The 27,623-nt window shown below is 46.3% G+C and overlaps 1 protein-coding gene across 1 annotated transcript; it reads left to right on the top strand.

Moving 5' to 3' along the window:
- SCCPDH (saccharopine dehydrogenase (putative)) lies at nt 1-27,623 on the top strand. The gene is made up of 12 exons (XM_069954714.1): nt 1-284; nt 3,623-3,732; nt 12,952-13,032; nt 14,503-14,632; nt 15,559-15,608; nt 17,335-17,465; nt 17,996-18,113; nt 19,729-19,848; nt 22,986-23,042; nt 24,480-24,591; nt 25,408-25,489; nt 27,336-27,623. The coding sequence occupies exons 1-12, from the start codon at nt 86-88 to the stop codon at nt 27,436-27,438; spliced, it is 1,293 nt and encodes a 430-aa protein (XP_069810815.1). The 5' UTR covers nt 1-85; the 3' UTR covers nt 27,439-27,623.

Raw genomic sequence — 27,623 nt, 5'->3', positions numbered from 1 at the left:
TCAGTCATCCGCCCTACTCCCCCCTGTCAGTGGAGTGTGGTGCGTCAGTGTCCCCAGTCTGTCCTACACCACCGGAGCAGTCACCATGGCGACCAGGACCTCGCACCGGCCTTACCAGATAGCGATATTCGGGGCCTCCGGCTTCACCGGGCAGTTTGTTGTGGAGGAGGTGGCCCGAGTGGCTGACGGGGAAGAGTACCGGGGCCAGGGGCTGCGCTGGGCTGTAGCCGGCCGGAGCCGGGAGAAGCTGGAGGAGGTGCTGAGCCGGGCGGCCGAGAGACTGGGTGAGTATGCGGGACCCCAACTTCTCTGTGCTCCCCCCAACTTCTCTGTGCTCCCCCCAACTTCTCTGTGCGACCCCCAACTTCTCTGTGCGCCCCCAACTTCTCTGTATATCCCCCAACTTCTCTGTATATCCCCCAACTTCTCTGTGCTCCCCCAACTTCTCTGTGCTCCAACCAGACTTCTCCGTGCTCCCCCCAACTTCTCTGTATATCCCCCAACTTCTCTGTATATCCCCCAACTTCTCTGTGCTCCCCCCAACTTCTCTGTATATCCCCCAACTTCTCTGTATATCCCCCAACTTCTCTGTGCTCCCCCCAACTTCTCTGTATACCCCCCAACTTCTCTGTGCTCCCCCCAACTTCTCTGTGCTCCCCCCAACTTCTCTGTGCTCCCCCCAACTTCTCTGTGCTCCCCCCAACTTCTCTGTGCTCCCCCCAACTTCTCTGTGCTCCCCCCAACTTCTCTGTGCTCCCCCCAACTTCTCTGTGCTCCCCCCAACTTCTCTGTGCTCCCCCCAACTTCTCTGTGCTCCCCCCAACTTCTCTGTGCTCCCCCCAACTTCTCTGTATACCCCCCAACTTCTCTGTGCTCCCCCCAACTTCTCTGTGCTCCCCCAACTTCTCTGTGCTCCCCCAACTTCTCTGTGCTCCCCCAACTTCTCTGTGCTCCCCCAACTTCTCTGTGCTCCCCCAACTTCTCTGTGCTCCCCCAACTTCTCTGTGCTCCCCCAACTTCTCTGTGCTCCCCCAACTTCTCTGTGCTCCCCCAACTTCTCTGTGCATCCCCCAACTTCTCTGTATATCCCCCAAATTCTGTGTGAGCCCCCCAAACTTCTCTGTGCGCCCCCCAACTTCTCTGTATGCCCCCCCCCAATCTTCTCTGTGCGCCCCCCCCCCAATCTTCTCTGTGCGCCCTTCCCCCCAATCTTCTCTGTGCGCCCTTCCCCCCAATCTTCTCTGTGCGCCCTTCCCCCCAATCTTCTCTGTGCGCCCTTCCCCCCCAATCTTCTCTGTGCCCCAACCAAACTTCTCTGTGCACCCCCCAGGCTTCCCTGTATATCCCCAAACATCTCTGTGCACCCCCCCTAGACTTTCCTGTAATCCAACCAAACTTCTCTGTGCGCCCCCAAATTTCTCTGTGCACCCAGCTGCCATCTCCTGCTCATCTGTAACTCTGAACTACCCCAAGAAGTTATATCACTGCCCTGCAGCTGAGGAACTACAGGTCCCAGCATATAATGGTGGTATCTCTTATAATGGAGGACTACAGGTCCCAGCATATAATAGTAGTATCTCTTATGTGCTATGGTCCAGGACTGCAGGTCCCAGCATGTAGTGGTAGTATCTCTTATAATGGAGGACTACAGGTCTCAGCATGTAGTGGTAGTATCTCTTATAATGGAGGACTACAGGTCCCAGCATGTAATGGTGGTATCTCTTATAATGGAGGACTACAGGTCCCAGCATGTAATGGTGGTATCTCTTATAATGGAGGACTACAGGTCCCAGCATGTAGAGGTAGTATCTCTTATAATGGAGGACTACAGGTCCCAGCATGTAATGGTGGTATCTCTTATAATGGAGGACTACAGGTCCCAGCATGTAATGGTGGTATCTCTTATAATGGAGGACTACAGGTCCCAGCATGTAATGGTAGTATCTCTTATAATGGAGGATTACAGGTCTCAGCATGTAGTGGTAGTATCTCTTATAATGGAGGACTACAGGTCCCAGCATGTAATGGTGGTATCTCTTATAATGGAGGACTACAGGTCCCAGCATGTAATGGTAGTATCTCTTATAATGGAGTACTACAGGTCTCAGCATGTAGTGGTAGTATCTCTTATAATGGAGGACTACAGGCCCCAGCATGTAATGGTGATATCTCTTATAATGGAGGACTACAGGTCCCAGCATGTAATGGTGGTATCTCTTATAATGGAGGACTACAGGTCCCAGCATGTAGTGGTAGTATCTCTTATAATGGAGGACTACAGGTTGCAGCCACTGCCTCTCTTCATCCCTCTGAGCTCCTGAGACTCCATCACCTCGAATCCAGTTCTGCCACTATTGTGTGTGCATTGATGATTTATATGACACCTGCAGAGGCAGACGCGGCGTCCTTAGGCTCTGTTCACATCTGTCTGGCTCTGCTGCAGATTCCGGTCAATTTCAAAGGAATAGCATAGTCACAGTGTATATGACAGAACTCCGTCCCATACCAGTAAAGCGGCGTCGGCGTCTGCCATCATCTCTCTTACTCTGCTCCTTTAGGGTGCGTTCACACCTACAGGATCTGCAGCAGATTTGATGCTATGTTATTTAAATGAAATCTGCTGCAGAAAATCAGCTGCAGATCCTGTAGGTGTGAATGCACCATCAAACTGGATTGCAGGTGTGAGCTCCACCTAAGATACCTGACTGGTAAGTGAGCGGAGCAGCAGAGGTGTAGCCAGACTCGCCTTCACCCAGAGCAGGAATGGAGTCGGGGCCCTCCCCTGAAACTTGTCCCTGCCAGTGAGAGCAGATGAGGAGATACTGGTGTAGTGCTGCAGGTGGGGCACTATGGCTTCTCTGTAACGTCAGCCCTTCCATGTTTATGAACGCTTGAGCGTTCATGCGGTCTGAATTGTGAACGAGAGAACGGGGTCAGCCATGCCAGATACCTCAGCTGGCAGCTCATCTCTCCAAGAACAAAAGGACTCAGGCAGTTGAAATCCAGCCTGTCTAATCTTTCTCTCCCTTGACATTATCATGACTTTCCCTGCACTGGGAGCGCTACCACATCATATGGCCGTATGCATAACACCATAACCTGCTTAAAGGGGTACTCCAGACTATTTTTTTCTTTCAAATCAACTGGTTTAAAAAAGTTATATTGATTTGTAATTCCAGTACTTATTATCTGCTGTATGTCCTGCAGGTCTTACAGGCAGTGGTGTATTCTCTCCAGTCCGACACAGTGCTCTCTGCTGCCACCTCTGTCCATGTTAGGAACTGTCCAGAGCCGCAGCAGAGAGCACTGTGTCAGAGTGAAAAGAATACACCACTTCAGGGCATACAGCAGCTGATAAGTATGGGAAACCTTAACATTAGAGTTAACAAGTAGAAATAAATTACAAATCTATATATTTCTCTGAAGCAGTTGATTTGAAGGAAATGACAGTCCCAGCCGTATCTTACATGCTGGCAATTTTAATGTATGGCTTGCTAATCCCTATGCCTGTAACCCCTCAGGAAGGCCAGTCTTCACCAGGGGGCAGTACTGTATTTTTTTTAAGCTGTTGAAATCTTTGTACGTTTCGGTGCCAGTCACTGCTTCTGTCCATTATTTGTAGGAAAGCCACAGCTGAAATCCATTGACATTCTGATCTGCGACATTAATGATGCCCCCGCCCTGGCCGATATGTGTAAGAAAGCCACCGTTGTTCTGGACTGTGTGGGACCAGTAAGTATCAGACACAAAGCCCTCAGTGTGCACAATCGTTTCCCATAACGTTTTCTCCTCTAACAAAATAGTTTTGATTATAAATTGAAAATATGATGCGGCTCTGTTCACATCTGTGTCATGGTCCCATCATCATAAACTTTAGGCGGATCTGCCACAATGGACACTGGTGATGTACCATAGTCCCCATTAATTGATATAGGGGTCTGTCTGCTTTAGCTGCTGTGTTTGCCGTCATTCTGATAGAAAGAGTAGTAGTGTATACTGCAGTATTCTCAATCAGATGTGATGGAGCCGGTGACGCTGATGTGAGTATACCTGAGGTCACTCATAACACTACCACCCAATAAAAAAAAAAAAATCTTTCAGATTCACTGGTGAAAGAGAGTGCCAGAGATTTGTAATTTACTTCTATTAAAAAAAATCTCAAGTCTTCCAGTACTTATCAGCTGCTGAATGTCCTGCATGAAGTAGTGTATTCTTTCCAGTCTGGAGAGCAGGAGAGGTTTTCTATGGGGATTTTCTGCTTTTCTGGACAGTTCCTGACATGGACAGAGGTGGCAGCAGAGAGCGCTGTGTCAGACTGGAAAGAATACACCAATTCCTGCAGGACATACAGCAGCTGATAAGTACTGGAAGACTGCACATTTTTTAATAGAAGTAAATTACAACTCTCCAGCACTTTCTGGCACCAGTTGAATTGAAAGATAAAATATCTTAGTGTTCCCTTCACAGCACTGGGCGCACAGTTTATACACAGAAACTTGCTAATTAAATGTTACAGTTCATACCTGCAAACTCTCTTGCAACAAACCCACATTACACATGCTAAGGCTATGTTCACACTGCATACATTTTGTTGAAACAACAGACGTGATTTTCACGGAACTTACGTAGTGCAGCAGGCTGAAGGGATCCTGGCCGGAGTGTATACACATAGTACATATATACATACACATAGTATACACTCAGGCCGGGATCCCTAGCGGCGCCATAGAAAACTGACATGTCAAGACAGGGTTTTCTGCGCCCGCTATTCACTGAATAGTGGCCGCAGAAAACCCTGTCGGTGCACACTTTTGAGCGAGCAGCTCCAGCCGCAGGCTTCATAGTGTGCAGTGGGGAGTTCTGATGCGGGAGCAAATGGATGTTCCCTCATAAGAACTAAGCGGCACTATAAATCATCCATCCGGTACTGCAGTACCTGTTGGGATAATCTTTTCTGAGACTGGCTGTTCCCTGGAACGGCCGGTCTCATACGCAGTCTGAACATAGCCTAAGTGTGTACAGTACGCTAAAGGGGTTTGTTCAGGAATATTTTCTCATATGATCTAAGGGCCCTATTACACCAAACAATTATCGTCCGTACTTGATTGATTACCAGCCATTCCGTTTGATAATCGTTTGGTTTAATAGGTCACGTTAAAAGGCAACGATCAGCCGACATGCAGCCCTATCCCCACCCCGCTCCTCCTGCTCTTTTTCTGTTTGTGTAATAGCACTGACAGCGAGCAGGGAACGAGAGGGAAGCGAACGCTGATGTGACAGGTCGGTGTTCGCTTCCTCCTGTAGATCACTACATGTAATACAGCCCTAACGTTAGGTATGAAGAGATGAAACTACAAGATGATGCCCAATAAGTATAGTGCCCTGCACTGTAGAATAGGATTAGATTAGAAGCTGCGCACAATACTTACTGGACATGAAACAGTTGTCTCTGCAACCTGAGCGTCTTATTACATTCCCATCTTTGTGTTTCAGTTCTTTACTGTTTTTAAGGCTGTTTTGTTTGCTGAGAGTGAATGAGAACACTGTCCACTCCCAGACAGCAGACCTGCTCATACTTAGGGCCCTATTCCACCGGACGATTATCGTTGGCATAATAGTTAACGATTAACGATCTCAAACAACCGCTATTGCGAAATACCTGAAAACGTTCACTCATTTCCATGGAACAATAATCGTTACTTATGATCGTATTTGCGATCGTTTCTTCTTCGCTATTTCTTCACTACTGCGTTCGTATCTACTGCGAAAGACCAAACAACGTCTTATTCACTGCGAACGATTTGCGAACGAGCAACGATAAAAATAGGTCCAGATTTTATAAAGATATCAACGATTTCTCGTTTGGTCGTTAATCGTTAACTGCATTTCAACCGAACGATTATCGCTTAGGTTTGAACGATTTAACAATAATCTGAACGATAATCGTCCGGTGAAATAGGGCCCTTAGTCCTGCTCTCAGAAGTGACGCAGATCCAGTTGTATCAAGTCTAGACAATGAAATTAGTAGAAGACACATACAGCTCAGACCGCTAAGTACAACCTAAACCTTGCTGCTCCACAGAACCAGAAAGTATCACTTACTATTTTGGTAGACTATTTATTGGGTGGTGTGGTACCTGATGGTTATCTATAATAAACCCGTCACTACAGCTCCTTATTTCAGGACAGAAAGAATTAAGTGTACGGAACACATAGTTAACGTAACTGCTTCCTGCACAATAGCGTTATAGGAACCATGTATTTCCTGCAGATGGATTATATAAATGTACAAATTACAGACACAGGGAGCCAATAAAGAGATGTAGTAATCCTGCATAAAAGAAGAGCAGACCTGACAGACCAGCTTTTATTCCCCCCCCAACAATCTTCTAAGTACTGAGCCACAATAGGGCTGCCGTAGAGGTGCATGGAGCTTCTACTGTACTTCTGTATGCCTCCAAATTGTGTCATTTACTATCAAATATTTAGAGGGCAAACAAAGCATTGATATCATGCTAATATATGCGCCTTGGGGTGAAGGTAAACAGGACAGGAAAGTAAAAGAACACTGTAAATGCCAGTCAGCTGTGTAGTGTGGCTGTACTGTGTAGGGGTGCGTTCACATGTACAGATTTCTGGTTGCAATGGGCAAAAACAAAGCCAGGAATGGGATTGAAAAGAGGAGAGGTCTCAGTCTTTCCTTTATGACCTGTTCTGTATTTACAGTCTGTCCCTGGCTTTGGGCTTCAATAATTGCACTGGAAAGGGTGTGTTTACACAAAGCGTGATGCAACACCGCCCTATGATAGGCCTCATCCGATGATACGTGTGGAGTTTGTAACAATTCCTAATCACTTGTGCAGACATGACGCTCTGGGGAGCAAAGTTCTCAGACTTATCAGATACATTTGGTCCAAAAGGTTATTCTTAAAGATTAGTGAAGTCCTTTCAAACATCATTGTGTAAATTCGATTTGCCGGAGAAAAGTCATTGTAGGTGAAAGGTAATAGCAGCTGTATACTGAATAAACTAGTAAGATCACATGGCAGTAAGGGGAACGCACCCCTCCCCCCTCATTGTTAGAACTTTTAAAGGGGTAGTTGAGAAAAAGAAACTCTTTCAAATCAGAAATTGCAAGAGATTTGTAATGTACTTCTAGTAAAGAAAAAAAAAATCAAGTCTTCCAGTACTTTTCATCTGCTGTATGCAGTGGCGGATTAAATGTACCCTGGGCCCTGGGCTGTCCACCCAACCTGCCCCCCCCCCCCCCCCCAGTCAATCTGCCCACATTATGATCCGCTACTGCCCCCCCCCCACGCTGTCCCCAAAAAACACTGCCTGCCTCCCCTCCGCTGCCCCCAATAAACATATTGCCAACTCACCCTGATGTTGCGCCCCCCCCCAAGGTCACAGCAGCACAGAGGATGTCAGGAGAGGGGGGGCTGATCTTATAGGGGAGGTCACAGCAGCACAGAGGATGTCAGGAGAGGAGGGTGCTGATCTTATAGGGGAGGTCAAAGCAGCACAGAGGAGTTCAGGAGAGGAGGGTGCTGATCTTATAGGGGAGGTCACAGCAGCACAGAGGATGTCAGGAGAGGAGGGTGCTGATCTTATAGGGGAGGTCACAGCAGCACAGAGGATGTCAGGAGAGGAGGGTGCTGATCTTATTGGGGAGGTCACAGCAGTGGAGAGGAGGGTGCTGATCTTATAGGGGAGGTCAAAGCAGCACAGAGGATGTTAGGAGAGGAGGGTGCTGATCTCATAGGGGAGGTCACAGCAGCACAGAGGAGTTCAGGAGAGGAGGGTGCTGATCTTATAGGGGAGGTCACAGCAGCACAGAGGATGTCAGGAGAGGAGGGTGCTGATCTTATAGGGGAGGTCACAGCAGCACAGAGGATGTCAGGAGAGGAGGGTGCTGATCTTATAGGAGAGGTCACAGCAGCACAGAGGATGTCAGGAGAGGAGGGTGCTGATCTTATAGGCGAGGTCACAGCAGCACAGAGGGTGTCAGTAGAGGAGGCTGCTGGTCTTGTAGGGGAGGTCACAGCATCACAGCAGCACAGAGGATGTCAGGAGAGGAGGGTGCTGATCTATAGGGGAGTTCCCAGCAGCACAAAGGATGTCAGGAGAGGAGGCTGCTGGTCTTATAGGGGAGGTCCCAGCAGCACAGAGGATGTCAGGAGAGGAGGGTGCTGATCTATAGGGGAGGTCACAACAGCACAGAGGGTGTCAGGAGAGGAGGGTGCTGATCTATAGGGGAGGTCACAGCAGCACAGAGGATGTCAGGAGAGGAGGGTGCTGGTCTATAGGGGAGGTCACAGCACCACAGAGGATGTCAGGAGAGGAGGGGGCTGATCTTATAGGAGAGGTCACAGCAGCACAGAGGATGTCAGGAGAGGAGGGGGCTGATCTTATAGGGGAGGACACAGCAGCACAGAGGATGTCAGGAGAGGAGGGTGCTAATCCTATAGGAGATGGTCCCCCTTTCCCCCCCCCCTTATAGATGGTCCCCCTTTCCCCCCCTTATAGATGATCCCCCTCTTTCCCCCTTATAGATGATCCCCCTCTTTCCCCCTTATAGATGGTCCCCCTCTTTCCCCCCTTATAAATGGTCCCCCTCTTTCCCCCTTATAGATGGTTCCCCTCTCTCCCTCTTTATAGATGGTCCCCCTCTTTCACCCTTTATAGATGGTCCCCCTCTTTCCCCTTTTATAAATGGTCCCCCTCTTTCCCCCCTTTATAGATGGTCCCCCTCTTTTCCCCTGTATAGATGGTCCCCCTCTTTCCCCCCTTATAGATGGTCCTCCTCTTTCCCCCCTTATAGATGGTCCCCCTCTTTTTCCCTTTATAGATGGTCCCCCTCTTTTTCCCTTTATAGATGGTCCCCCTCTTTTTCCCTTTATAGATGGTCCCCCTCTTTTTTCCCCTTTATAGATGGTCCCCCTCTTTTTTTCCCCTTTATAGATGGTCCCCCTCTTTTTTTCCCCTTTATAGATGGTCCCCCTCTGCTCCCCCCTTCTTATAGATGGTCCCCCTCTGCTCCCCCCTTCTTATAGATGGTCCCCCTCTGCTCCCCCCTTCTTATAGATGGTCCCCCTCTGCTCCCCCCCCCCCTTATAGTTGGTCCCCCTCTGCTCCCCCCCCCTTATAGATGGTCCCCCTCTGCTCCCCCCCCCCCCCTTATAGATGGTCCTGGTCCCCCTCTGCTCCCCCCCTTATAGATGGTCCCCCTTGCACAGCAGTCAGTAAATAAATAAAAAAAAAACAACTCGCCTGCCATCCGTTCCCCCGTCGATCCTCTCGGCTCCTGGTCTGTCCCCGGCTGCCTCCGGCTGATGATGCGGCTGCCGGGGGTGTCTCGTCCTCTCCCCGGCAGCGCGCGCATCACGCAGTTCCTAGTGCCGCCTGACTTCCGGTACAGAGCGTCTCTAACGTGCGCTCTTAATACCGGAAGTCAGGGCTTAGGTGGCACAGTAAGCTGTGTGATGCGCGCGCTGCCGGGGAGAGGACGAGACACCCCCGGCAGCCGCACATCAGCCGGAGGCAGCCGGGGACTCCTGTGACCGCAAGCGAAATAATGCGGTCACAAGAGTGCAGTGGCGGGCCGGGCCGCAGCGGCGTGGGCGAATTATAATGTGGGTGGCGCGGCATGGGCCCCCCCGGAGCCTCGGGCCCCGGCGGCCGCCCAAACCGCCCACATTATAATCTGCCACTGGCTGTATGTCCTGCAAGAAGTGGTGTATTCTTTCCAGTCTGACACTGTGCTCTCTGCTGCCACCTCTGTCCATGTCAGGAACTGTCCAGAGCGGCAGCAAATCCCAATAGAAAACCTCTCCTGCTCTGAACAGTTCCTGACATGGACAGAAGTGGCAGCAGAGAGCACTGGGTCAGACTGGAGAGAATACACCACTTCCTGCAGGACATACAGCAGCTGATACGTTTTTATTAATAGAAGTAAATTACAAACTTCTGGCATTTTCTGGCACTTGTTGATTTGAAATTAATTTTTTTTTGCTGAACTACCCCTTTAACTTTACAGTCCTTGGCCTGCATTGGTTCGACAGGTTACATGTTGTTTTACGTTGTAAAGGCCGTGGGGTCCACATTATGATTCATGTAGGAATAAAAATAATTGCCACTAAGACTCCTGGCTTTCTATATTTTCCTTAGGCCCCATTCACATGTCCGTGTAAGTTTTTACTGTCAGGAAATCCTGATCAGGATGCCTCAAATTGCATCAGGATTTCCTGACAGTAATCCGTTTTTACCTTCAGGAAACCATCAGTAAAAGCCTTCAGCATTTTCTGATCAGAAGAAAAAATGTAGAGATGGGAGTTCTGCAAAAAATGGGAGATGTAGTTCTGCAAACTGGATGGCCACAGGCTGCCGAAGTACAACTCCCATCATGACCTGTTTTGGGGGGGGGGATGATCTCACCTGTCCGGGCTTGAGGTCGGCACTGGCCCGCGGCGGGGAGGGGGGATGTCGCTGTAGATCCCGGGGTCCGGATTTGGCGATCGCCGGCGCTGGTCGGGGGGGGGGGGGGGGACTGGACCAACGCCGACCTCAAGCCCGGACAGGTGAGATCACCCCCCTTTAAACAGGTCATGATGGGAGTTGTACTTCGGCAGCCTGTGGCCATCCAGTTTGCAGAACTACCTCTCCCATTTTTTCCGAACTCCCATCTCTACATTTTTTCTTCTGATCAGAAAATGCTAAAGGCTTTTACTGATGGTTTCCTGAAGGTAAAAACGGATTACTGTCAGTAAATCCTGATGCTTTCCTGATGCAATTTGAGGCATCCTGATCAGGATTTCTTGACAGTAAAAACTTACACGGACATGTGAATGGGGCCTAAGGAAAATATAGAAAGCCAGGAGTCTTAGTGGCAATTAATTTTATTCCTACATGAATCATAATGTAGACCCCACGGCCTTTACAACGTGAAACAACATGTAACCTGTCGAACCAATGCAGGCCAAGGATTGTAAAGTTAAAGGGGTAGTTCAGCAAAAAAAAAATTAATTTCAAATCAACAAGTGGATAAATGTAAAGTTATGCACCTGGGTACTAATAACCCACATGCATCATATGTCCTAAGGGGAGGAATAACCCCCATGCATCATATATCCTGGGGGGAGTAATAACCCGCATGCATCATATGTCCTGGGGGGAGTTACTCTGGGAGAGTCGCTGATGGAGAAGGATCTGGGTGTACTTGTAGATAATAGACTACAGAACAGCACAATGTCAGTCAGCTGCTTCTAAGGCCAGCAGGATATTGTCATGCATTAAAACAGGCATGGACTCTCGGGACAGGGATATAATATTACCGCTTTATAAAGCTTTGGTGCGGCCTCATCTGGAGTATGCTGTCCAGTTTTGGAACCCGATTCATAAAAAGGACGTTCTAAAGCTGGAGAGGGTACAAAGACGGGCAACTAAACTAATAAGGGGAATGGAGCATCTTAGTTATGAGGAGAGATTAAAAGAATTACATTTGTTTAGTCTGGAGAAGAGACGTATAAGGGGGCCTTCACACCTACCGACTCGCAGCGTTAATAACGCTGTGAGTCGGCTAGGTCCTGGCAGATCACTGTCAGTACATACATGCAGCGGTCTGAACGACCGCTGCGTGTATGTAAATCTGCCGGCCGCTTAACCCCTTCTGATGCCGGCCGGCCGCCTCCTGCTCAGCTCTGTATACATTACCTCCTCGCTCCACGGGGTCCCGGCGTCCTGCTCTCCCGCCCGGCCAATCAGTGGCTGCGGCAGGGCAACACACTGATTGGCCGGGCACGAGAGCAGGACGCCGGGACCCCGTGGAGCGAGGAGGTAATGTATACAGAGCTGAGCGGGAGCTGGCCGGCCGGCATAAGGGGTTAATTTACATACACGCAGCGGTCGTTCAGACCGCTGCATGTATGTACTGACAGTGATCTGCCAGGACCTAGTCGACTTGCAGCGTTATTAACGCTGCGAGTCGGTAGGTGTGAAGGCACCCTAAGGGGAGATATGATTAACTTATTTAAATATATAAATGGCCCCTACAAGAGATATGGGGAAAAGATGTTCCAGGTAAAACCCCCTCAAAGGACAAGGGGGCACTGCCTCCGCCTGGAGAGACAAGGGGGCGCTGCCTCCGCCTGGAGAGACAAGGGGGCGCTGCCTCCGCCTGGAGAGACAAGGGGGCGCACCCGGAGAGACAAGGGGGCGCTGCCTCCGCCTGGAGAAAAAAAGGTTCAATCTCCGGAGGCGACAAGCCTTCTTTACCATGAGAACTGTGAATCTGTGGAACAGTCACCACAGGATCTGGTCACAGCAAAAACAGTAGAGGGCTTCAAAACAGGGCTAGACAAGTTCTTAGACCAAAATAATATAAATGCATATGTATAGAACCTATCACCCCTCCCCCTTCCCTGTATCCATCCCCTCCTTGGTTGAACTTGATGGACATGTCTTTTTTCAACCGTATTAACTATGTAACTATGTAAGTGCCAGAAAATGTCAGAAGTTTGTAATTTACTTCTATTATACGTCTATTGGCGCAGTGGGGTGATCGGGTGCAGGGCAGAGAGGGGTGCTGGGAGGCAGGCTCTCAACCAATCCGGAATTACAGGCACTTTCCTGATGTACATTAGGAAAGTGCCTGTGACTCCGGCGCTCCCATAGACTTCTATGGGGGCGTCCTGGCCGGAATTCCCGACAAAAATAGGACATGTCATATAAAATCCGGATCTATTTTCCGGAATGGACACCCTTCCGCAAAAATCCGGAAGGATGTCTGTGACTAATTAAAGTCATTAAAGTTGTTTTCTGGAAGTGTGAAGGGGACCTTACTGCTAATGAAAAGAAATGAAAACGCCTAAAATCCAGATATGTTCTATAAATGTTTAAATATTCTACACATCAGAGAATCTGCATTCTGAATGTACCTTCTGTGTTTATTAGTACAGGTTTTATGGTGAGCCTGTGGTGAAGGCCTGCGTGGAAAATGGAGCACACTTTGTGGACATCAGCGGAGAACCTCAGGTACGTAGTTCACAGTAGTGTTCTTAGGCTGTGTTCACACAGAAGAGATTCTCTCCAGCTCTTAAAACTGTTCCATTACCTCTGACACGTTTCAAACCCAGCTGAATTCTTAGTCATGGTTTCTGTACAATAAACACAAACCAATACATGTGTTAGTTACAAAAAGGTTAGTGAGACGTTGCTATTGAGTGTTAAAGATTAAAAACATGTATACCAAAATGCGTCTTTCTGTCTTCTGATTGTACCAGGGTGCCGACCAAGAACTGTGGATTTATGTTGATACAATGTAAAAACAATAGCTATTATTTGGCTCTTAAAACAATGGCTATGGACTAATTTCTCAAGGCACAGATTAACTTTTCTAAATGCACCTTATTCTTCCCCCAAGATCACAGGCCAGGCTGCATCCTGCATTAGCAGACATTTTAGCCACCAGCATGGCGCACTATATGTAACCTTGAGCCTGGCCCTACAGACCTTATAGAAGCCTTATATGTGTGCAGTTAAAATACTAAGCATCCTCCCTCATCATGGATGTTAGGTGTGGCTGTTTATTTGTATATTGCACTTTTCCAACCTCACCTATATAACAATGTGCCTTGTCTGCATCCTGCCAGGAACTGGTATTGCAGGCTTGATAGCAGTAAGGGCCCTATTACACGGAGCGATATCAGCCTGATCCGGCCAATTATTGCTCTGTGTAATAGATGGAACGATCTGCCACTTACCGCGCATCACTTCATGTAACAGTGATGCACGGCCGGCGGCTGACGATTCAAGAAACAGTTTACATTTCCTCTCTACATTCCCAGTGTTCCCCTGTGGTCTGCATGCTTCCTCCCTGGTCCTGCACTCTGCAGCTTCAAAGAGGCCTGTGTGAGCTGACAGGCTACTCAGCCAATCACTCGATGTGGCGGTCCCGGGCAGTAATTGGCTTAGCGGCCTGTCAGCTTAGCCAGACCGATCTGAAGCTGCAAAGTGCAGGACCGGGGAGGAAGCATGCAGAGCGCAGGAGAACACTGGGAACGTGGAAAGGTAATGTAAATTGTTTGGGCAAAGGCTGCACGGACATTGCTAACAATGCCCTTGCTAAACGATTATCAAGCCGTGTAATAGGCTCAGTAAACGAGCGCCGATCTAGAACATAATCTACTGGGCCTGATCGTTTACAGTATTGATCGGGCCATCATCGACCCGTGTAACGGGACCCTAAGTTACAGGTATCCATAAGAATCGATGACTAACCTTGGCTAATGGAAGTTTGTAGCACTCCCCATGAAAATTCATTAGGCGCTTCATCGGTGAGAAAACAAAACAATGCACTGGGGCATGTAGCCAGACTCCAGGACTATTTTACATCGTATATGTCTAATGCACGCAGCAAATTGATTGTGTACAAAGCCTTACAGGGACAATCATGTACATTTTTATTGAAGTATTGTGATTGTGTACGCATTGTTTTCTCAACAGTTCCTTGAATCCATGTACATGAAGTATGACAGGCAGGCAGCAGACAACGGGGTGTATGTTGTTGGCAGCAGCGGCTTTGACTCCATTCCTGCTGATATGGGGGTTTTATTTACCAGGAACAGCATACAAGGTAATGATATGTTACAGTGTTAGTTTCATAAAGTAACTGATGACTGATTTTTTTTTTTTATGATTTGTTTTTAGTAAAATCATGAATTTTTGTGATATATTGTTGCATTTCTAAAATTAAAGTTAAAGCATACCTGTCACCAAAACTAACTTTTGATATATATATATATATATATATATATATATATATATATATATATATATATATATAAAACTACAACTACATCGCCTAACTACAACTCCCATCATGTATGGACAGCCAAAGCTTTGGCTGTCCAGGCATGATAGGGGTTGTAGTTTTGCAACAGCTGGAGATCCAGGGTTTCCTACCCCTGAGATATAGTGTGAACAGTGGTATTGGAGTGCTGGACATTTTTTTTTTTATTAGGTCATCAGACATGTTAGGATTTATTGATCAGAGGGGGTTTCACTGCTTACATCTGCTGTGATCAGGAGATATAGCAAGGGAAAGAGTGTGGCAGCGCAGTATAATCCCTAACCTGCCCGCAGTCTTTTAATATTCACCATAGAATAGAAGTCTATGAAAAATTATTGCCTTGTGCAGGGCCAGCCGGGGAGAGGATCACCATCTTTCCCAACCTATCTCCTGATGACATGTCAAAAATTAGTTTTAGGGACAGCTCTCATTTAATAGGGATAGGGACTAGCAAGTTGATCATCAGGGTTCTGACCACCGGGACCCCCGCTCATCCTGAAAAAGTCGGACAATTGTCCCCCCAAGTAATGGAACGTTCAGCTAGCACTTAATTGAATTTTTATGGGGCATTCTCATCATTTACAAGTGCTGAGCATATAAATTAAGATTGTTAGTAGAAATAATACATTGGTTTACAGTTTACCATGAGTGAAACATTGATGATTCTAAGGAAATTTAAATAAAAGACTTCTTTTTTCCCCCCCCCTCAGGAACCTTGACAGCTGTGGAAAGTTTTCTGTCTTTCAAGTCTGGACCAGAGGTTAGTTTTAGAAGGGAGAAAAAAAAAACATAAACTGACATTGTTACATCTAAAATTCACACTAGACTTCAAGCTCACTGGTCACAGAGAAACTAGGCTTCTGGCCAAATGGCGACACTATTTACTCTAGACCTGCATTTTTCATCTCCCGTCCTCAAGTACTCCCAACAGGTCATGATTTAATGCTACGTTTACACGAAACGATAATTCGCCCGATCTTACAATTAACGATGGTGGAGTAACGATTTTTTTTCATAACAATCAGCTTTTAGATTGTTATGAAAATACGCTATATTGTATGGGAAATTCTTTTTGCGATCGCTTAAAGGGAACCTGTCACCCCCTGTGCCAGGGTGACAGGCTCCCGACCCCCCATTAGAGCACCCTATACTCACCTAATCCCGCTAGGTCCCGCTTCTGGACATGGTCGGGTCACGGAGATATCAGCCGCTGCAGCCCGGCGCGCGCGCTCCTCAGATGAGTCCAACTCTCATAGAGAATGACGGAGCGCTGGACTCTCCTGTCATTCTCCATCAGTGTTGGACATCTGAGGAGCGCACGCGCCGGGCTTCGGGCGCTGATATCTCCGTGACCCGACCATGTCCAGAAGCAGGACCCGGCGGGATCACGTGAGTATAGGGGGCTCTAACGGGGGGTCAGGAGCCTGTCACCCCGTCACCGGGGGTGACAGGTCCTCTTTAAGCCTATCTCACACATTGGTTAAATTGGCGAACGACTGTTCACACAGAACAATCTGCGAATTTTTTGCGAACGATCAATGACGATTTGAGAAGTTGTTGAAAGATCTAAATGAACGATTTCTCGTTCGTCGTTTGATCATTCGCTGCGCTTACACGTATGATTATCGTTCGAATTTGATAATCGTTCCGTGTAGACGCAGCATAAGGGTATCCGATAAAGAGAACAGCTGTGGTCACACCTGATAAACTGACTATAATTATATCACCTAAATAATACTATGACCTGTCGAGAGCACTTAAGGACTCGAGTTGAAAAACAATACTCCATATCTCAGGCTCACTGGTGGGAGTATTACAGAAGGCTAATCAAATCACTTTGGACTATTTTACTCACTATTTTTATTCCAGCGATATAATGCTTATGAAAGAGCCAATAAGATAAGCTATAGTAATAAAACAGAATGATGTCTCCAGTTTGCAAGAGTAATTCCTGTAGCTTCAGCAAAATTATATATAAACATGTATGTGTATGTGTATGCAAGCATTCTGTTTAGAAATAGGGATAACTCTTTGGGTGGGCAACAGTAGAAGAGACCTGTCCCCTTAAATTGAATGTGAAAAATTAGAAAAAAAATGCACCATTAAGTCTTTAAAAAAAACAAAAAACGTTTAACATAAAAAACTTGATTTAAACAATAGGTCTTTACTGATGACACAACTTTTATAAGTTGTCATGCGTGCCTATACAGAAATTTAGATATAGACATACATGTTCTAAAATGAAGTCCTATTAGTAGGGTTGAAGGGATGACAAAATAAGGCCAGGACCCAGTAGTGAAGTTCCGGTCTGAATCTTTCTGATTGTTATAGCACTTCTTTCTTTTAGGGAAGCATTGATGTTACCTGTAACCTATGTCTGTTGTGAAAACAAAAGTTGTTGTGGAGCTTTAGTAATAATTGTACCTAGCGTTATAGTAGTTTATTCACCTCACCATACAAATTCTGCTGTATTATGTGTTGTATAGGGTGTTTGTATTCACGATGGGACCTGGCAGTCTGCTATTAATGGAATTAAAGATCAAGGAGCTCTAAGGAGTCTTAGAAAGAAATTAGGCTTCAAGCCACTTCCAGTTGTTGGTCAAAAGTTAAAAAGAAGGTAAGATTTAGCTTTGTATTACATCGCCTGAGCTGCGGAGCACCTGTCTGCTAGATTGGCTGTTGCTTAAGGGCCTTTTACACGGGCCACTTATTGGCTAAAAGCGTTGCTAGAAACACTCTTGCAGCCGATAATCGGCCCATGTAAAAGTGACCGTGATTAGACGTTGCACGATTGTCGGCTGATCGTCTGTTTGGAACCTGCTTAAAAATGTATCTTTATCAGCCGCACATCGCCCAGTGTAAACAAAGTTTGTGCGGCCTTGAAAGATAAAGGGAAACTGACAGCCCAGACATGTATATGTCTATTTGTGCTGTCAGTTTCCAGATTGTAAGCAGTCTATACCTACCAGCCACGCTGTCATGCTGTAGCCCTGCCCCCTGTGTTCCAAACTGCTTGATTAGCATAAGGATCTAACTACTTACTGCACGGGAACAGCGCAGAGGATGCGCCTGTGCACATTAATGTAGTTGTGCACCGACATGTAATTCTGAAAACAAATGTGTATTGTACTTGTTTATCTTTTGCAGGGGTGCAGTATTTTACAGTAATGAAGTACAGCAGTATGCCATTCCTTTTATGGGGTCTGATGCTTCTGTCGTCAAGAGGACCCAACGTTATCTCTATGAGAATCTGCAGGAGACTCCTGTAAGTATAAAGTCTGCCAGTGTTTTCCGTATCTATAAAAACACTTTTACACACAGTGAGGATTCATTCACACATATAGGGAGGGGATTTATGAAGACCAGCTTCCAGCTGGTGTAGATTTGGATCATGATTTACGCCTGTGAGCAGGCATAAATCATGATAAATGAGGCTCCGGAGGAGGCTACGCCTTCTTCCTGCCTTGTCACGCCCCCAAGCCCCCCCAGCCTGCCTATCGGGCGAGCGGGGCGTACAGCAGGCGTACACCAGGAAGAAGGGGCAAATCTGCACTTTTTCTCTGGCATACGCCTCTGGCGGACCATTCATAAATGTCCCCTATAGTGTTCACTGCATGTTTTGACTTGGTGTCCCTGTCATTATAACGTTCAAAATCTAAATCAGCATGGGGATATGATATAAAGTCCCTAAATGCTTATATGTGTGATATAAAGCCCCTAAGGACACACTGGATTTTGAGGACAGCGCCAATTCTCATTTTATTTTTTTCCTCCTCGCCTTCTAGGAGCTAGAACACCTTTATTTCTCCATCTACAGGGTCATGTAAGGGCTTGTGTTTTTTTTTTTTTTTTTTTTTGTTAAACAATTGTTCTTTGTAATGACTCCTTTCCATCTACTATAAAATGTATTCTGAAACCAAATCTGTTATTTATGGGGTGAAATTGGAAACAAAATGCATTTCACAAATTCTGGGGGTTTCCGTTACACAGTGACCTTTACACTAAAATTGACATGGTATCTTTTTTTTTTTTTCTACGTCCAAATAGAACGATACCAATGTTCACATATCTTTTCTAATAGTTAATATTTTCTATTTTTAAAACTTATTTATGTTAACAATGTTCACCGTGTGGGAGCAATATTTTTATATTTTAATAGATTGGACGTTTGTGCATGCTACGATTCCAAATATGTTTGGGTTTTTTTTCATTATTTATTTTATCTTTTTTTTTGTAAAATGGGGAAGTGGGACAATTAAATTTTTTTTTTTTTTTATGCTTTAAGTTACTGGTTGACTTTTATGAGCACTCATCTAAAGGTTTAGGCTGGGTTCACACACTGTATACTTCAGGCAGTATTTGGTCCTCAAGTCAGGTCCTCATAGCAACCAAAACCAGGAGTGGATTGAAAACACAGAAAGGCTCTGTTCACACAATGTTGAAATTGAGTGGATGGCCGTCATATAACGGTAAATAACTGCCATTATTTCAATATAACAGCCGTTGTTTTAAAATAACAGCAAAAATTTGCCATTAAATGACGGCCATCCACTCAATTACAACATTATGTGAACAGAGCCTTTCTGTGTTTTCAATCCACTCCTGGTTTTGGTTGCAGCCTCACAAATACAGCCTCAAATATACATAGTGTGAACCCAGCCTTATACTGCTATGCCTTTGCATAGAAATGATAGTGATGTCTGTGCCTTGCTGCTGGAGTCTGTCAGAGGCAGATCACCCCCGCAGTCTCACAAACGCCAAAGGGATGAAGGGAAAAAAATCTGCCCTTTCCCTCAGTGTCACCTGGGAGAGATGTTGTACTAGTTAGTTATACATTTCCAGCAATAAATCTCTATTAAGTGGAGTTGTTTTTCTTCCAGGTGCAATATGCTGCATACGCAGCAGTGGGCGGTATCGCATCTGTCATCAAATTGATGTTTGCAGGATTCCTCTTTCTGCTCTTTACCAAATTCAGTTTTGGTCGGAAACTTTTGATTAAAGTAAGTATGATTTATTTCCCAGGGTTACCTGTAACCTTCCAGGAGCACAGTATTGGTTGATCTTCTTTGATCAGCTTTCATACCTCTCAAATCTTTGCTGCCAGCATCTTACATTAAACAAGTGATGAAAGCAAATGGGGTGGAATGGACACTGTGTTGTCTATCACTGATATTCTGTACTGTTAGGTAGTATAAAGTAAACTAAGTTGTTGACTTTACAGACATTAGATTTGCTTACCTCATACAAATTATTATTTTTGGTCCTACACCAATACATTAGGCAGTGTCATGTGTATGCATCACATTAGTCCCTGTCCATAATGATCTGCAGAATTCTCTGCTTCAAAAAGGCCCGTGACAGTTTCTTAGAGAAGATATTAGCCAGTTTGTATGGTTTTGAAATGTAACCAAAGGGAACTCTTATAACCGCAAGAACTTCAGACTTTATGCACTTGTTGGCCCTGTCGAAAAAGATGGTAAACTTGAGCATTTAACCAGGTGCCCTCTACTTGACAGAGTAAGGGTGTCTAGTTAAAGGGGTAGTGCGGCGCTAAACATTTATTCACAAAATAACACACATTACAAAGTTATACAACTTTGTAATGTGTGTTATGTAAGTGAATGGCCCCCTTCCCCGTGTTCCCCACCACCACCCCGGAAGTGTAGTGCATTATACTCACCGCATTCGTGTCAACCCCCGGCCGCCATCTTTTGACAATGACGTCATCTTCTGGAGGCTGGCCGAATCGCTCCATCCGTCCCTCATGCCGCCCCCCCTCTGCCACGTCATCAGCTGCTCAGCCGTGATTGGCTGGGCATAACTGCTCCGCCAATCGCTGACCAGAGCGGTAAGTATGATGTGTGATGTGCATTATACATTACCTGATCCGTGTCGAGGGCCGTCCGCCATTTTGTGCCAAACGTCATCTTCGGACGCACGGCCGAATCGCTGCCGCCGTCCCCCCTCCGCCGCGTCTCAACTGTGCTCAGCCGCGATTGGCTGAGCACAGTTATGCTTAGCCAATCGCGGCTGAGCACAGTTGTAATTGCGATTGCTTTTCTCCGCTATTTATGCGCTAATGCGTTCGTATCTATTGTGAACGACCGAACGATTTGCGAAACGTTTTGCGAACGAGCAACGATAAAAATCGGTCCAGGTCTTATAAAGCGATCAACGATTTCTCGTTTGGTCGTTAATCGTTAACTGCATTTCAACCGAACGATTATCGTTTAGATTCGAACGATTTAACGATAATCTGAACGATAATCGTCCGGTGGAATAGGGCCCTATGTCAAGCCTGTGTGCAAATGGCCTAAGAACAATAAGATTTATTCTTAGTTCTTTCAAAAATAAGTAAAAATCTGATTAAGGGTGCGTTCACACGTACAGGATCTGCAGCAGATTTGCTTTGAATCTAATCTGGGCCATCAAATATGCTGCGGATCCTGAACGTGTGAATGCACCCTTAATCAGATTTTTACTTACTTTTGAAAGAACTAAGGGTGCGTTCACATGTACAGAATCTGCAGCAGATTTGAAGTTTCAGATTCAATGCAAAAAAATCTGGGCCATCAAATCTGCTGCGAATCCTGTATGTGTGAACGCACCCTTAGGCTATGTTCACATTGCGTATATGTCCGGCCACATATTTTCGCGGCCGGACATATACGCGGTAAACTCCGGACGGAGATTTACGCTACTTGCCGGCTATGTACGGACCGCGAACTTATGCCCGAAGTCTACTTACGCTTCCCGAGCGCCCTACGTAGCGATCTGACAGCGGTCTTTTACTTGGAAAGCTTCGCCTAGCCCCGGACACCCCACAGAACCTTTTGGATCGGCACAAAAAGCTGCAAAAATGAAGAAATCACCATTACGTACGGGACTGCATGTAAAGCTACTTACGCCGCCGCGTACGATCCGGGCGTAAGTTCGTACGTAGTGTGAACTGTGCGGCCGTACTTCGTATACTTTCCACTATACGCAAACTACGTAAGTCTCCGGCCGCTTATTCACGGAACGCGCTACGGCCGGAAACTTACGTAGTGTGAACATAGCCTTAGGGTGCGTTCAAACGTACAGGATCTGCAGCAGATTTGATGGCGCAGATTTGAAGTTGCAGATTTAAAGCAAATCCAATCTGGCCCATGAAATCTGCTGCAGATTCTGTATGAACGCATCAATTTAAGGGGTAGTGCGGCGTTCAGCAATTATTCACAAAATAACACACATTACAAAGTTATACAACTTTGTAATGTATGTTATGTCTGTGAATGACCCCCTTCCCGGTGTTCCCTCACCCCCGCACGTGTACCCGGAAGTGTGGTGCGCTATACATACCTGATCTGTGTCGACCGACCCCATCCGCCATCTTCTTCAAAGACGTCATCTTCGGGAGGCCGGCCAACTCGCTCCTGCTATCCCGCATGCCGCCCCCCTCTGCCGAGTCATAACTGTGCTCAGCCACGATTGGCTGAGCACAGTTGTGCTCAGCCGATCGCGGCTGAGCAGCTGATGACTCATGCGGGACGGCTGCAGCGAGTCGGCCGGCCTCCCGAAGACTGCATCATTGACAGAAGACGGGGGTCGACACGCGTCAGGTATGTATATCGCACCACACTTCCGGGTACACGGGCGGGGGTGGGGGTACACGGGAAGGGGGCGATTCACAGACATAATATACATTACAAGGCTGGGTTCACACTAGGTATATTTCAGTCAGTATTGTGGTCCTCATATTGCAACCAAAACCAGGAGTGGATTGAAAACACAGAAAGGATCTGTTCACACAATGATGAAATTGAGTGGATGGCCGCCATTTAATGGCTAATATTTGCTGTTATTTTAAAACAACGGCTGTTATATTGAAATAATGGCCGTTATTTACGGTTATATGGCGGCCATCCACTTAATTTAAACATTGTGTGAACAGAGCCTTTCTGTGTTTTTAATCCACTCCTGGTTTTGGTTTCAATATGAGGACCACAATACTGACTGAAATATATGTAGTGTGAACCCAGCCCAAATTGTATAACTTTGTAATGTGTGTTATTTTGTGAATAATTGCTGAGCGCCACACTAGCCATTTAATGTTTGACACTGATTTCCCTCTAAACTTGTTTTATGTCTTCAACAGTTCCCCAAATTCTTTTCTTTTGGTTATTTCTCCAAAGAAGGACCAACACAGAAACAGGTAACTTGCCACAAAATTATTAAAAAATTTTTTTTTTCTTTCTGTGAGAAAATGTGTGATTTGCCCGCTCCCTAACTACCTTTGAGTCTCTGAGTGGGATCCAGTGCACTCTGTCATTCCCTCTCCCTTCTTTATGCCATGTTGGGCTCCCCACCGGAGCTGTTTCCAGAACACAGGTCCTTCTCCGCCACTGCTGTCTTGCTACCATCTTCCTATAGTTTTAGCTTCTTGAGCCACAGGAATGGCTCAGCACAGAGTTGAAATTGGAGAAACTTCATGATCCAGTGAGTATTGGGGGGGCTTCTCATGTCTATTTAGATTTGAAGAATAAAATTACTTCCATTATCACACCGACATGGCTGCTACAGGTTGCTGCAGTCCAGATTACCAGTCACACTGCTTCCTTAACAATGTCATACCCAAGTGCTTCAATATTTGCAAGTCACAGACGTGCCTGTAATTGCAGTGTCTCCGTGGGTGCCAATGACTTGACAGTGACACCTATCCTATAATTGTAGACAATAAACTGCTTCCATACAAATCAGTGTCCCAGTACAGGACATGCTTTTCTAACACTGATCCCCACAAGATCCAGCAACATTGTATCCTAGATTGCCACTGTATAATAATGCCAGCTTCTCTACATGCATAATAGTGGCAAAAAAAACTGTTCCCAGGTCTTTCCCTTAAAGTGTATCTGTCATTTAATTGTCACTTTTCAGAAATCAATAAATATCAATGGTACAAGTGATTTTAAGAAATTCTGTATTAGGTTTTATTAAGCAAAAGATTTTCCTTCTGTACTCAAAAAGCTGTTTTCCTACCTCCCCCTCACTTCAGAAGAAGCAGGATTTCTGTGTCCATTATGCTTTATGGAGAGGGAAGGGAACGAGGGTGATGAGTAAGCACAGAGAGGAGAAAAGGCAGCCCTGTAAAACACTACATCCTGCAATCTTCTCTCACCAAGCTCCCAGACCAGCACTGACCTTTCTAACCCGAGGATCCAGCGTTTTATGTGCCCAGACAGTCTCCAAACTGTACAGCTGCTTCTCTGCTCTCCCTGCTCACTCATCCCCCTCGGCCCCTCCCCCCTCCATAGGACGGCTTTGTCTGATAATGAGCAGATAAGAAGGGGGCGGGGGGGCTGGGAAACAGCTTTTTGAGTACATAAAGAAGCATTTTGCCTAATCACAGAGTTTCTTAAAACTGCTTATACTACTGATTTCTGCAAAAATATTTAAAATGACAAATTATAAATTATAGTTCTCTGTGTCGGTTCTTCTCCTGGTTTTGGCTAAACCTTGGCTCCACAATGAGAACTAATTGACCATGTTACCATGTGTGAGTCCAGTCTAAATGTAATTTTAAGAAAACATAATGTAGAAATATAAATGTTATATAGGAGTGAAATATTTATTACTACATTTGTTTTGACAGATGGATGAAAGTTCCTTCTCAATGACCTTCTTCGGGGAGGGTTACAGCCAGGGCCTGGACCCACAACAGGGCAAACCTAATGTAAAGATCTGCACACAGGTTACAGGACCAGGTACAGTAAGGTTTTCTTTTCTCTTGTAAAGCTACATTTCTAGTTTTGAGCTAGCTCATCTATTACATCCAGTATAATCCTATTGTTCCCTTAACAAATAGAAGACCTTGCGATAAATATTCTTTGGCTTATTACTCATTGGCCTATTAGTTGTCATTGGAGTATCTTCTGTTTTAATGTGATCCTACAATATGTACTTACTGTATCACTGTAAACACATTCATAAATCGCCACAAATGTGCTTACTGGTTCCCTTTAACGAATGACGCTAATGTGAAGTAGGCATATAGTTAAAGGGGTACTCCAGCGTGGGGGTAGTTTTTCGCTGGGACTGGGGAGGAGGTGGCCGAGGGAAAAGACGTCCACTGACGTCTCCGATTCCAGGGGCGGGTCCTGCATCACAGCGCTTCGTTGCCCGGTTTCCGGCCGCTTCCGGGTGTCTGACGCAGGCCCGAGACGTGACGTCTCAGGTCCGCTTAACCACTCAGTGAAGGAAGCGGGATCCGTTTCAAGTCCGATCAGATCCCGCCTCCTTCACTGAGTGGCTGAGTGGACCTGAGACGTCATGTCTCGGGCCCGCGTCAGACACCCGGAAGCGGCCAGGCATCGGAGCACCGCGATGCAGGACCCACCGCTGGAACCGGGGAGGTGAGTGGACATCTTTTCCCTCGCCCACTTCCTCCCCGGTCCCAGCAAAAAAGTGCCCCCACGCTTGAGTACCCCTTTAAATGTGACTAGTTAATCCATTAGCTGGTATCTGAAAGTGTTACCTTATGATAAAATATAATGCTAATAGTATTTTTTCCTACTTTACAGAAGCTGGATATATTACTACGCCAATCGCCATGGTTCAAGCTGGAGTCACTATTTTAAAGGAGCCAGAATCGCTTCCAAAAACGTATGTGCAATCCTGCAGCAGTCGATTACAGACTGTAGTTTATATCTGTTCTCTTTTTATTTAAAGAGAACCTGTCACCGGGGATGTGGGCGCAGAGCCCGCCCGACATCCCCACCCCCCCACCGGTACAGCCCCCGAATACTTACCCTTTCCTGCGAGCCCCGCTCCTGGAGCCGATCCCAGGATGAAGATATCAGTGCCGAAGCCGTGTGCGCTGCAGAGATGAGTCCGATGCCCATAGAGAATGACGGCTCCATTCATTCTCTATGGGCATCGGAGTCATCTCTGAAGCGCATGCGCATACTTTGATTTTGTTCTGCGCTGTATGCTAATTTCTCTCAAGTAGTCACGGCCGGGGCAGGGTTTGGCTGTAATCACGCCTCTATGGGCGTCATTCTCTGCCTCATCATCTGGGGGGCGGGCCTGGGACACTGACATACACAGCATAGCGGCTGCCTATCCCCCTGCACTATGTATGTGTGAACTGTCCTCTCATACAGGGAGCTGTTGCTTACACAGCGTCCCTGAATGAATGATTCTAACTCACCTGCAACCACCACACAAACCATTCCTTTACTGCTGGTTAGAGAAGGGTTAAAACGATTCATTCAGCCACGCTCTTATCCCCCCTCCCCTCTCTCCTCATGTTCTCCCCTGGCTGCCGTCGCTGCACTCCTTATCTCCAATCTGCCTCTGTGACAGCATCAGAGACAGAGCGGAGCGGCACCAGAAGCACATGGGAGAGAGAGGAGGGGGCCATACACGGAGGAGGGGGGATAAGAGCGTCCCTGAATAAATGATTTTAACCCTTCTCTAGCCAGCAGCACAGGAATAGTTTGTATGGCTGCAGGTGGATTAGAATCATTAATTCAGGGACTCTCTGTAAAGCAGCAGTTGCCTGTATGAGAGGCCAGGTCACACATACACAGGGAGCCACTGTGCTGTATCTCAGTTACACAGTTCCAGGCCCGCCGCCCTGGATGATGATGCAGTGAATGACTCCCATAGAGGCGTGATTACAGCCAAACCCCACCCCTGGCCGTGACTACTTGGCCTTAACATGACTACTTGAGAGGAATTAGCATACAGTGCGGGACAAGATCAAAGTATGATTTTGGGGTGTGTGGGGCAGAGGCAGCTGCTATAGACATGTGTGTAAAGTGTGTTAGATGGGGTATTAGCCCAGATTATTGGCCTCATTGATTTCTCAGGTGATTGGTTCCCTTTAAGCCTTCACACAACTTGATAAATCATGTGCTTAGGCTGCACAAATGATCTTCGGGTCACTGGATTGTTCATGCAGCCCTTTAATTCATAATTGTCTGCTGCACATCCCGTTTAAGCAGAGTGATGTGCAGCCAATAACAATTACTAAGATGCACTTTTAAGTAAGACAACTGTGTGTGTGAGCTACATATTCACTCTGTCTCCGCCGTGATCTCCTTCCTCCCCCCCTTTACTTACGAGACGGCTCATGGAAACAGCTTTCCTGCCTGGCTGTCTCTGCAGTCTGTGATGCCGAGAGGGTTAATCTGAGGTCAAGTTGCTGGTGACCTCATTGTGATTAAACCACCTGGCATTACAGACTGCAGAGAAAGCCGACCAAGAATGCTGTTTCCATGAGCCGTCTCGTAAGTGAGGGGGGAGGAGGGAGATCAGAGCAGCAGCTCAGAACTGGGGGAAAGAGACTGGAAAGGTAACAAGTATGAAACAAAGTGTTAGTCACCAGGAGCATGGAACGATTCAACATGTATTTTACCCGACTGTAATAACCCTTATAATGCCCCTGAAGGTGCAGTCCTGCTACAGACTTTTCAAATTTTTTTTACCCATTTTTGTTTTCCAGTGGCGGAGTATACACACCAGGAGCAGCTTTTTCCAAAACCAAGATGATTGACCGTCTTAACAAAGCCGGCATTCACTTTACTGTTCTTAGTAAGATGGAATAATGACTTGCACTAGAACTACCTGCATGACTAACTGGTATCATAAAGCACTTAAACCAATAACATTCTTTTTTTTCTTGTTTTTGCCGTTGAAAATTAATTGTGTTAAAATACATAAAATACAATGTAAAATGAGAATTGTTACTGTTTCTCATTAGCAACCGATAATAAAGTCTGTATGACCAGTC

The sequence above is a fragment of the Dendropsophus ebraccatus genome, chromosome 15 (genome assembly GCF_027789765.1).
Source record: "Dendropsophus ebraccatus isolate aDenEbr1 chromosome 15, aDenEbr1.pat, whole genome shotgun sequence".
Lineage (NCBI taxonomy): Eukaryota > Metazoa > Chordata > Amphibia > Anura > Hylidae > Dendropsophus > Dendropsophus ebraccatus.
Note: the sequence above shows the minus strand (reverse complement) of the source record. Positions and strands in the feature narration are given on the sequence as shown.

Coding starts and splice junctions, on each gene's coding strand:
- SCCPDH (XM_069954714.1), top strand. CDS start 86: ATGGCGACCAGGACCTCGCACCGGCCTTACCAGATAGCGATATTCGGG. Junction 13,033..14,502: donor ACATCAGCGGAGAACCTCAG/GTACGTAGTTCA, acceptor TTTTCTCAACAG/TTCCTTGAATCCATGTACAT. Junction 19,849..22,985: donor GTCGGAAACTTTTGATTAAA/GTAAGTATGATT, acceptor TGTCTTCAACAG/TTCCCCAAATTCTTTTCTTT.